This window comes from Lithobates pipiens, unplaced genomic scaffold (assembly GCF_037356315.1).
Source record: "Lithobates pipiens isolate NorthernLeopardFrog02 unplaced genomic scaffold, aLitPip1_a1.2 Scaffold_13, whole genome shotgun sequence".
NCBI lineage: Eukaryota > Metazoa > Chordata > Amphibia > Anura > Ranidae > Lithobates > Lithobates pipiens.
In genome coordinates, this window is record NW_027507718.1 from 287,860,385 (window position 1) to 287,872,396 (window position 12,012).

The 12,012-nt window shown below is 41.2% G+C and overlaps 1 protein-coding gene across 5 annotated transcripts in view; it reads right to left on the reverse strand.

The window, feature by feature from the left end:
- EGF (epidermal growth factor) overlaps nt 1-12,012 on the reverse strand; it is a 198,747-nt gene that overhangs the window by 119,671 nt on the left and 67,064 nt on the right. For all 5 annotated transcript variants that reach the window (XM_077476716.1, XM_077476717.1, XM_077476715.1 and 2 more), the window contains 4 exons: nt 9,873-10,103; nt 5,440-5,651; nt 3,532-3,654; nt 2,021-2,143 (listed from right to left, as the gene is read on the reverse strand). In XM_077476716.1, coding sequence (XP_077332842.1) covers nt 2,021-2,143; nt 3,532-3,654; nt 5,440-5,651; nt 9,873-10,103 — 689 coding nt within the window. The remainder of the gene's footprint in view (nt 1-2,020; nt 2,144-3,531; nt 3,655-5,439; nt 5,652-9,872; nt 10,104-12,012) is intronic.

Below are 12,012 nucleotides of genomic sequence, written 5' to 3' on the forward strand. Positions count from 1 at the left end.
GAAAGTCTGACCGTGTGTACACGACATTACAGACATGCAATTGGGTAAAAGAAAGGGCAAGGGATGAGGTTCAGATTCACAAGAAATCCCCAGGATTTGCAAAGTTTTTGAACCTGCTGAAAATTTTAAATTTGGCATCAGAATGAAAGAACCCCTAGTATACAGTGCATAGCCTTTGCTCCTGGTCAGTTGAGTCACAATAGCCAATAACCTGAAGGAAAGCATAATCCAGCCCACAACAGCCATATTGTCAGTGCATGTTGGATCTATTAATATTTCTTTGTAAGCCACAGCACTTTTTTTTTTTTTTTCGATTTTGGAATTGGCACATGTTACCTATGGCAGGGCCTGGTCTCCCAGGACCTTTGTTTGACAATAACTTGCTTATTGGTCCTGCAAATGGGCAGAATTGAATAAACAGGACCATCTTCTATAGACTTCAGTAGGGTTTGCCACAGATTCTTCAGATTTCAAGAAAAATTCACAAAACTGTTCAGGAACTAAACCCAGACATATTAAAATAATACCAAAAGTTTTTTTTTTTAATTAAAATAAAAAAGTTTATACTTGCCTGCTCTGTGCAATGATATTGCAAAGAGCAGTCCCTTACCACCTCTTCTGGAAGCCATCCACCTCACTGTCCGCTTTTTTTTCTTCCTACAAGTGCCCCCTTAACAAGCCATGTGCTATGGGGGCACACTCTTGAAACAGGCTGCGTGCGTCAATAGACACATACAGTTACTGAAAAGCCATGTCCCTGCTCCCTCCTTAAGGCTGGGTTCACACTGCTGCGGGGGGAGATCCGGATGTGATTCGCACAGCAAATCACATCCGATCTCCGTAGCACTGCGAGTTCAGCCATACAGATAGTATGGCTGAACTCGCAGCTGTCCCGCAGCAAACTCGCACAGGACCCTTTTTTGGGTCCGCAACGGAATCGGATCGCATGGGGGTTCACACCATGCGATCCGATTCCTGTGCGAGTCGGCAGATCGCACTGCGATATGCCGACGGATCTGGGGGTGTCATTAACATAACATTGACACCCCCAGCCGTCCGCATAGGGCAGTGTGAACTGCCGGCGGGAGGTGAGCGATGCGGGAAAACGCCGCGGATTCGCGGCGTTCCCGCATCGCAATAGTGTGAACCTAGCCTAAAGGAGTTTGACTGACAGCAGCAGGAGCCTTTGACTGCCGCTGCTGTCAGAGTCTCTTGTGAAAGAGAGGACCATTGCTGCAGCTGGATCGGTGACAAGGTGACAGGACATATGCACAGGAGTCACAGCCCTCTTTGCATTCACGGCACACTTGTTTGGGGACCCGGGTCCTGCCCCAGGGGACATGTATCAATTTAATTTTTTTTTTTTTTTAACTTACGTTTTTTCGAGAGCAGTGATTTTTTTTTCTTAAAATGCATATTGTTTGGTGTTCGCTGAACATCCGAACAACCAAAGTTTGGCCCCAACTTATCCTCGGGCCAAACCGTTCACCCATCCCTATAAGCCACACTTAGGCCTATGCAAAGGTAGTGAGTCAGTCAACAGTAAATGGATTCAACCATGTTCGGGACAAACATTGCACTATACTCAAACAAAAAAGTTAAAACAAGTTAAAACATAAACATTGTAAATAAGTACTATATATACACATATATATAGATCACTTGGTCAGCATTTTTGGCCAATTTTGGAATTTCTAGAATGCAGGGCATACATCCTTGAATGCATACAGCCCTAAACACAAGTCTAACTAAGTACAACATCCAGTTGCATACAGCGATTGTGTATTTCAGCCTGTCTTAGATTTTGAGAGGCTGCTGACAGCAAGGCTGGACGCTGTACCAGTGCCTTACCAGGATGTTATACATGTGGCCTAAGGGCTAGTGTGTCTTATGGAGGAACAGAAGTAAAGATGTTCTCTTAAATTGGATTCTGCCACAGTTGTGCCAAATGAAATGTGCATAGTGATGGCATTTAAAAGTGGAAACAAAACTATATATATGTAAATGGGAAAGAACTCACCATGACATGACTTGTTGTCTGGTAGAAGAACATAGCCTCTTGGACAAGTACAAAAATAGGAACCTGGTATATTTTCACAGCCAAGAGTGCAGCCATGGGTCCAAAGAGCACACTCATTTATATCTAAAGACAAATATATAAAGATGTAACTTAGAATACATACCTAGACTTATACATTTTTCAAATATTCATGTCATGTGTTTAATATAGACTACAAAATGACTTGTCAGGGCAGAAACTTAAAACAACCCATCTCAGCTGTTTTACTTTCATGTTTAGGTTCACCTGAAATAGAAAGTCTAGCGAGCTGAGCCTCCCACCTTTAACCTTCCTCAATAAACATTTATAATTTAACAGCTGGAACTGTTTTATTTTTTCTAAATATTAAACATATTTTTCTTACGGTGTTCATTTTCATCAGAGCTGGACGTTCATTCCTTAAATACTAGAATGAGGAGGGTCTGAGGACTTTAACACGTGTGTTATGTACAAAAAGGAATAAATTGCACAGATCTTACTGGTGTCATTTTTAAAGGGAAATTCCTTTTATGGGTTAGTGGAGGAGGGAGAGTAGAGTGTTCCGAATACATACATCCCCAGGCACCTGTTTTTCCCTGGTTTAAAGAAAAATCTGCTTGGGGGGGGGGGGGGGGGGTTGTTGGCTGATTCAATCGCTTGCTGGTTCCTTAAAGTGAAACTTAAAGGAAATTCCTTTTATGGGTTAGTGGAGGAGGGAATGTAGAGTGTTCCGAATACATACATCCCCAGGCACCTGTTTTTCCCTGGTTTAAAGAAAAATCTGCTTGGGGGGGGGGGGGGGGTTGTTGGCTGATTCAATCGCTTGCTGGTTCCTTAAAGTGAAACTTAAAGGAAATTCCTTTTATGGGTTAGTGGAGGAGGGAATGTAGAGTGTTCCGAATACATACATCCCCAGGCACCTGTTTTTCCCTGGTTTAAAGAAAAATCTGCTTGGGGGGGGGGGGGGGGGGGGGGGGGGGTTGTTGGCTGATTCAATCGCTTGCTGGTTCCTTAAAGTGAAACAGAATTGAAAAAGTAAAAAGTAGTAGTGTTTGTAGTGAGTAATGGACTAAGGCACCGCTGCCTCTAACTAGTAGTCACATGAGGTTTGGAGTGAGATTTGGTGATGTCACTACTGTGCTGCTCACTTTTCTCTTTGCTGGAGGCTCTGTCATAAGGAAGAAAAGCCCTGCATATACCAACATGGCCACCTTCATAATGAAAACAGCGCATAACAATACATTGTAAGTCAGTAAAGAGGAAATGTTGGTAATTAGTCCTTAGGTGTCATGAACATGGATGTTTCTAAGGTATTTTATATTTCCAGAAGCCACAGGTGCCACACTAAGTGAATGGCTACATGCAGTCAAACTCTTGTTTACATGGATGCTACTTATTAATACAATGAAGCTTTACACATATTAGGTTAACCTAAATTGAATCAGTTATTACCTGTATCTCAAAGGTAATCAAAGAAAGAGGGTCCATCTCACCTTCACAGTGTCTTCCATCAATGGAAATTTGAAACCCTTCTATACATCTACATTTCTGGCTTGCTGCATCATTTTGACATATTCCTGTACAATAGTCAGTTCCCTCATTGCAAAGGTCAGGCTCTAGAAATATTCAGTACATAAGAGTATTTTATTGTGTCCTTCATCCCAGTATTATACAAAATATGTTTGTGCAGAATTCATATGTAGCAAAATTATCTTCATGTTTTTCAGTAAAGTTAGGGCAAAAAAATGATGCAAAACGCTGTAGTTTGCTGATCAATAAAAACAGACCCAATTAAAAAAATTGTATGATTTTCTTGTACGGTATTTTGTGTCATTAAATGTCAGACCAAAATGAAAAAAATTAAGTACATGCACAATCCCTATAGGTTCCCCTTGATGTCCCTCCAAGTACAGAATAATACCTGATATTCTTCCAGAAATGCACTCAGTCCTTTTGTGGGCTGAAAGCACAAATTGTTGTTGTGGAGTGTTGAGTGTCTTTTGTTAAACCTCTCAATCCCTCCCACCCTCCACATCTATATGATACAAAACTAGGTACCCACTCCCCCCCCCCCAAAAAAAGGCGAGGCGTGCTTAAAGCGGAGGTTCCACTTTTGGGTGGAACTCTGCTTTATTGCCTACTAAGGATGGATTCACACCTGTGCAATTTTAGTGCTTTTTGAATTTTGAAGATTTGCACTACAGTCCATTTAACATGGTTTCCTATGGAACACGTTCTGTAGTGCAAATCTGCAAAATGCAAAAAGCACAAAAAATGCATAGGTGTGAATCCAGCCTTATAGGATACTAATACTAAGTTATGTTGCTAATATATAGAAAGAATGTAGCAGTGCTAAGGAGTGAATAAATAACACTTGTGCTAAATATTTGGCATATACCTAAAAAATATAAAAAATCACCAAAAACAATTGTTGCTACTATGTATCTTTGTGCATATGAGGCAGTTGCCCGGTGTGGGCTTGGTTGTATTGGCCTATTGTCTTGTTTTGTAATACCTTGCAAAATTCAATAAAAAAAAGATTAACTACCCGCTGCTACAGAAGGTATGTTTACCTTTTTCCTTTGGAGGCTTTAAAAGATGCCTGATCATTTCTACATTTGTATAAAGTATGCAAAAAAGGTTAAAATAAAAAGGCTCTAGCACTAAAAGGGTTAAATGTAGTAAACCAATCAGCCTAATGATTTGCAAAAAACATGAAGACTAAGACATGGGTTCCATATCAATCAATTGTGTTCCAGTTTAAGGCTGGGTTCACACTGCTGCGGTGTACGAGATCGGATGTGATTTGCACCGCACTGCAGTGCAAATCACATGCGATCTCTGTGCGATGCGATTTCAGCCATACAGATAGTATGGCTGAATTCGCATCGCATACGGCCCAAACTCGCACAGGACCCTTTTTTTGGTCCGCAGCAGAATCGGATCGCGTGAGTGTTCACACCATGCAATCCGATTCCTGTCCGAGTTTGCAGATCGCACTGCGATATGCGAACTGATTTGGAGGTGTCATTACTTTTTAACTGACACTCCCAGCAGTTTGCATAGGGCAGTGTGAACTGCCGCCGGGAGACATGCGATGCGGGAACCCGCAGTGGATTTGCAGCGTTCCTACATCGCAGCAGTGTGAACCTAGCCTTACTGACATTTATTTAGAAATGCAATATTACTCCTATTTTAAAAAAAGTTAAAGAAATGACAAAAGACAGGAAGCCATAGATATAAGACAGAATCATCACGCAAACTAGTATTGGGCTCACTAAGCTTTAACATTAGCCGTTTGTGATAACGAGTGTTATTTTTAGCAATGACAGCCATGTGAGCTGAAAATAACAGTCAGATGGCTCAAAATTAGCAGTCGTTACGTTATTGAATCAACTTACCAGATATCTGTGAGTAAGTAGCCTCACTGGTATGTGACAGCTGAGCAATTACTTTCATGTCGATGACGTCCACAATGGATGGTTTTAGCTTAATGGTAGTGCAATTTTTTCCTGTATATTTGTGAATTTTTCTGATGGAAGCAGATTTCCTTTCTGAATAGTAGATATGATCATAAAAAACTGAAAGTCCTACATTATTTTGTCTTGAAGCCCTAAAAGGTAAAAAGAAAGTTCATCACCCAATTACATTTAGTTTTGAAATGCCATAAATTATTAGATCTACTTCTACTAGGATTCAACATAAGGTTTAAACATGCTGATAGCATTTATACCAATCTATCTCATGTCATGGTAAATATTAATTTATTACTTTTGCTAGACGTGTCTATGCCATGTTCCTTTTTGAAATGTTCATATGTATTTTGATATTTAATTACTCAATAAAACTTTATGAAACAAAAAAAAATCTTCTTCTACAACATCTGTTATGTAAATCATAACGATGACTGCTTAATTTTATCTTCAATGTACCAATTGCTTTATTCAAAATCATTTCAGATTTTTGTGGATCTTGGGCAAAGCTATCCTAATGTAAACTGTACTTAAAGGGGAGCGCTACCCTAAAGTGGAACTTCTGCTCAGCAGATTCCTCCCCCCCCCCCCCCCCGTTGCCACAGTTGGCACCTTTCAGGGGAGAGGGGGGTGCAGATACCTGTATAATACAGGTATCTGCACCCACTTCCGGGCATAGCTAGCCGCACAATAGCCATAGATGCCCGCTCCCCGTTGTGTTCTGGGAAACACACTGCGTGTGCAGTAAGGAACCAGGCAGTGAAGCCGCAATGCTTCACTTCCTGATTCCTTGGCAGGGGCAGCACGTCATCTGCTGCCAACATCGGCACTTATACGCCCTTCCTGCCCAAGCCATTTTTCAGCTTTCAGAGCTGTCGCACTTTGAATGACAATTGCACGGTCATGCTACACTGTACCCAAACTCATTTTTTATCATTTTCTTCACACAAAGCGTTCTTTTGGTGGGATTTAATCACTGTTGGGTTTTTTATTTTAAAAAAGACCAAAAATTTTGAAAAATAAATGTTTTTTACTTTTTTTTTCTGTCAGTAAATTTTGTAACTAAGTAAGTTTTCGCCTTCACTGATGTGCACTGATGAGGCGGCACTGATGGGCAGTGATAGGCTGAACTGGTGGGCATTGAGGAGGTGGTACTTATAGGCACTGATGAGGTGGCACTGATGATGAGGCACTTATATGCCGCACTTATGGGCACTGATAGGTGGCACGGATAGGTGGCACTGATGAGCACTGATAGGCGGCACTGATAGTCACTAATAGGAGACACTGATGGGCATTGATAGGTGGCACTGGTGGGCACTGAGAGGTATTGATGGGTGGCACTGATGGGCGACACTGATTGCCAGCACTGACTGGCATCGCTAATGGGCACTGATAGGTGGCACTTGTGGGCAGTGGTGGGCACTGACTGTGCCACTGGTGGGCACTGATTGCTGTCATTGGTGGGCACTGATTGGTGACACTGTATTGCTATATTGTAATCAGGGCACTGATTACATTCCTAGATGTCCCCCTGCGTGAAGATGCTGCTGATTGGCTCTCTTAGTCCTTGTACACACGGTCGGAGATTCTGACGGAATGTGTCCGTTCGGACCGTTTTGTCGGATATTCCGACTGTGTGTGGTCTACATCAGACTGTTTCCGTTGGAGTATCCGATGGACCAAGTTTTTCAACTTGTTGTTAAAATTTTCAGACAAAATGCTCCGATCGGACATACTTCGATCATGTGTAGAGAATTCTGACAAAGTGCCACACATGCTCAGATCAAATTCCTACACCAAAGCTATTGGCTACTAGCCTGAACGTAGTCCCGTCATAACCAAATAACGTCATCATATCGGATTTTCCGACAACTTTGTCCGACCGTGTGTATGCAACAGTTTCGGACAAAATCCGTCGGACAAAATCTGACGGATTTGGTTTTCGGAATCTCCGACCGTGTGTACAAGGGCTAAGCCACACACTCTGCCAGTGTGAGACAAGGAGAGCCGATTACTGGTATCTCCGTGTTTACATTGATTGCACACAGCCAATCACTTGGTTAAAGCACCACGGACGTTGCTCTTTACAGAGATTGGGGTCGCGCCATGTCCTAGCAACATTCTATGCATTAAGCTAAAAAACCTTCTGTGTGTAGCAGCTCCCCCCCCCCCCCCAAGGGGCCAGGAGCAGTGCAGAGAGACCCAAGAAGCAGAGGATCCAGGCTGCTCTGTGCAGAGAAGTTAAGTATAACATGATTTTTTTTTTATCCACTTAAGCCCGGGAACATTTTGCTGGTCAAAGACCAGAGCACTTTTTACGAATCGGCACTGTGTTGATTTAACTGATAATTGTGTGGTCATGTGACGTGGCTCCCAAACAAAATTGATGTCTTTTTTTCCCCACAAATAAAGCTTTCTTTTGATGGTATTTGATCACCTCTGCGGTTTTTATTTTTTGTGCTATAAACAAATAAATAGCGACAATTTTGAAAAAAATGCACGATTTGTTACATTTTGCTATAATAAATATCCCCTAAAAATATATAAAAAACATTTTTTTTCCTCAGTTTAGGCCGATACGTATTCTAGATATTTTTGGTAGATAAAAATCGCAATAAGCGTTTATTGATTGGTTTGCGCAAAAGTTATAGCGTTTACAAAATAGGGGATAGTTTTATGGCATTTTTATTAATAATTATTTTTTTTTTACTAGTAATGGCGGCGATCAGCAATTTTTATCATGACTGTGACATTATGGCGAACACATCGGACATTTTTGACACATTTTTGGGACCATTGTCATTTATACAGCAATCAGTGCACTGATGATGCACCGATTCCTGTGTAAATGACACTGGCAGTGAAGGGGTTAACCACTAGGGGGCAGTGTAGGGGTTAAGTATGTCCCTAGGAGAGAAATGATTCTAACTGTGGGGGATCGTGGCTTACGTGTGACACATCACTGATCTCTGCTCCCGATCACAGGGAGCAGAGATCAGTGACACTGTAACTAGGCAGAACGGGGAGATGCTTGTTTACATTAACATCTCCCCGTTCTTCTCCGTGAGGCGATTGCGGGTATCCCCATGGACATCGAGTCCGCAGGACCCGCGACCCGAAATCACGGAGCTTGTCGCCGGTGGCACGCACACGCCCGCAGACCGCCTCTTAAAGGGCAACGTACAGGTACGTTAGTTTGCCTGTACGAGCCCTTCTGCCGATGTATATCAGTGTGAGGCGGTCGACAATCGGTTAAACAAAACTTTATAATCACTTTAAGCCCAGGTTCACAATGAGCTGTGGGAATGAAGCCGTGCGAGTTCAACTGAACTCACACGATTTCACTCCCGAATGTCAGTCCCAAATTCTTCTGTGATTTCACAGACATCGATGTCAATGGAAATCGCAAAAAGTAGCACAGAAACTACTTTTTGAAATCAAGGTGGCGCTGCAAATGCAACGTCACACCGATTAGGACAGTGCCATTGCCGCCGATTTGACATGTCAAATTGCATGTCAAATCGCATCAATGTGAACCAGGGCTAAGTGCTACTAAGTTAAATCAGAGATTTTGTATGGTTTGGGAGGGGGTAAAACTGTTAGGCATGAAATGTTCCATAACCAATCTGAAATGAAAATAACCAACTTCAAATAGAGAGTGAAAATAATCTACACTTGGAAAAAAAGGAAAACCTACAAATAAAAAGTGTATTCCTCTCCTATTCACAATCTAAGGCCGCGTACACACGCGGGGACTGTTCGCCCAACTTTGTCCGCTGAACAGTGTTTCGGCAAACAGTCCGCTCGTGTGTGGGCTTTCAGCGGACAGTTTCAGCGAACAGTCCGCTGAACAAGGTTTTTCGGAAATTCCGAAAAACTGTCCCCTCGTGTGTAGGCTTGTTCGTCAAACTAAGTTCCGCGCATGCTCAGAAAGGATTTACACGCCGAAAGTTATAATGCAGTGTATAGGACATCGTATTTTTCGTCCCGTCGTACGTGCCGTTCACGTCATCGCGCACAGTTTCAGCAAACTGTTCGTCCGTCGTGTGTGGCCATGTCCGTTCATGCTAATTTTGAGCGGACTGTTTGCCGAAACTGTTTGACGGACAAAGTTGGGCGAACAGTCCCCGCGTGTGTACGCGGCCTAAGAATCTTGCTTTATCAAACCATAAGATAGTAAGATATGTTCTTTTTTATGCAGTACACAGCTTGTATCGAAATCCTGGTACATGGTCCACATACGTTTTAATTTAAAATAGAATTTAAAGTCTAGACATTTGTGAATTGCGGATATGCAAGGATAGTGGGAATGAATGTACAAATTAAATGTTAAAAATGTTATGTGTGTACAAACTTACATGGCTAAATGCTTAATTACAGTTACAGATTCCCCATAGTAAGTGCATGTGCCAAGGCTTGATTCTGCAGCATCTAGTTCCGAATGAACCCAGTAGATTCTTTTGTCACCTGTGTCCAATGCTAGGCCTTTGAGTTCTCCTTTCATTTCAATAACAGACGTCACATTGGTTCCATTCAATCTGGACCTTTCAATGACAGAAACTGAACTTCCAGATGTCCAGAACAGAAAACTGAAAATCAAAAAGGAAACATAACTAATAGCACAGTCAATGGAGATGCAATTTCAAATATATGCATATAAAGATATGCTTGGTAATTGATAATAGAAAGTTTAGATAAAGTATTATTATTTTCTTATATTTTTATTGCAATTAAGTGTCGCTAAAAAGTGCCTGCTTAAACGTTTTTTACGGTATGATGGTTTATTCAGGGGATGGACGTATTACATCACAGAGCCTATTAGGCTGACTTGATGACTTTTACACTGATGTACATGCTCAAAAAAGAATTATTGGACAAATCATTTCTTGTTGATTATCATACACTGTACATTCATTATACAATTTTGTGTGCAGCCGTCTTTGACAAATTTCCATTTATTAGTATATGTGTAACAAATACATTTATTAGCATATGTTGAAGTTGTAGTCATTTCTATTTCATCTGCAAAGCAATTCATGTTGGGGATCAGTCTTCTTCTTTGATAACTTGTAACAATTACAAAGCACAATTGCTGCAATATTGAACTTGGCCACTAGTGGTCAGCAGAAGCAAGAATAAAGCTTCTGCTGATGATCATAGGACCAGCTTACAATGTTGGTATTATCTAAAAAAAGAAAACTATTCATATAAATACAAAACAAAATATGTTTAAATATACAAAATATACCTTATGAATTATATATATATATATATATATATATATATATGCACACACACATATCTCAAAAAAATTGAATAACATCAAGAAGTTAATTTATTTCAGTAATTCAATTCAAAAAGTGAAACTCATATATTATATAGATTCATTACACACAGAGAGATATATTTCAAGCATATGGCGATTATGGCTTACAGCTAGTGAAAACCCAAAATTCAGTATCTCAGAAAATTAGAATATTGTGAAAAAGTTCAATATTTCAGACCCATGTTGTCACACTCTAATCAGCTAATTGGAAGGAAAAATTGTGGTAGAAAAAGGTGCACAAGCAACAACGATAACCGTAGCATTGAGAGGATTGTGAAGCAAAGGCCACTAAAGAATTTGGGGGAGATTCACAAGGAGTGGACTACGGCTGGTGTCTCTGCTTCAAGAGCCACCACAAAGACGTTTCCAGGACATGGGCTACAACTATTTAATTCCTTTTTCATTCCTTGTGTCACTCCTGAACCAGAGACAATGTCATAAGCGTCTTACCTGGGCTAAGGAGAAAAAGGATTGGACTGTAGCTCAGTGGTCCAAAGTCTTCGGTTGAAAGTAAATTTTGCATTTCATTTGGAATTCAACGTCCCAGAGTCTGGAGGAAGAGTGGGGAGGCACAGAATCCAAGTTGCATGAGGTCCAGTGTGAAGTTTCCTCAGTCAGTGATGATTTGGTGAGCCATGTCATCTGCTGGTATTGGTCCACTGTGTTTTATCAATTTGAAAGCCAGGGCAACCCTCTACCAGGAAATTTTAGAGCACTTCATGCCTCCCTCTGCTGACCAGCTTTATGGCGATGCTGATTTCATTTTCCACCTGGACTTGGCACCTGCCTACATTGCCAAAAGTACCAATACAGACGGTCCCCTAGTTATAAACATCCGACTTACAAACAACTCCTACTTACAAACGGAGGGAGACAACCCAAAATGTTCACAATCCAATTGTCATTGTAACAGAAAGTGAGGTGAAATCTTCTGAACAGGGGCGTAGATAACAAAACAAGCATTACAGGGGTGTTAACCATTCCCTATGCTATCCAAAAAGCTTAAAAATAGGGGGGTTTTTTGGCTGGAGCTACACTTAAAAAATGTACCCTTTCTGACTTACAAACAGATTCAACTTAAGGACAAACCTACAGACCCTATCTTGTTTGTAACCCAGGGACTGCCTGTACTTGGTTTAATGATCATGGTATCACTGTGCTTGATTGGCCAG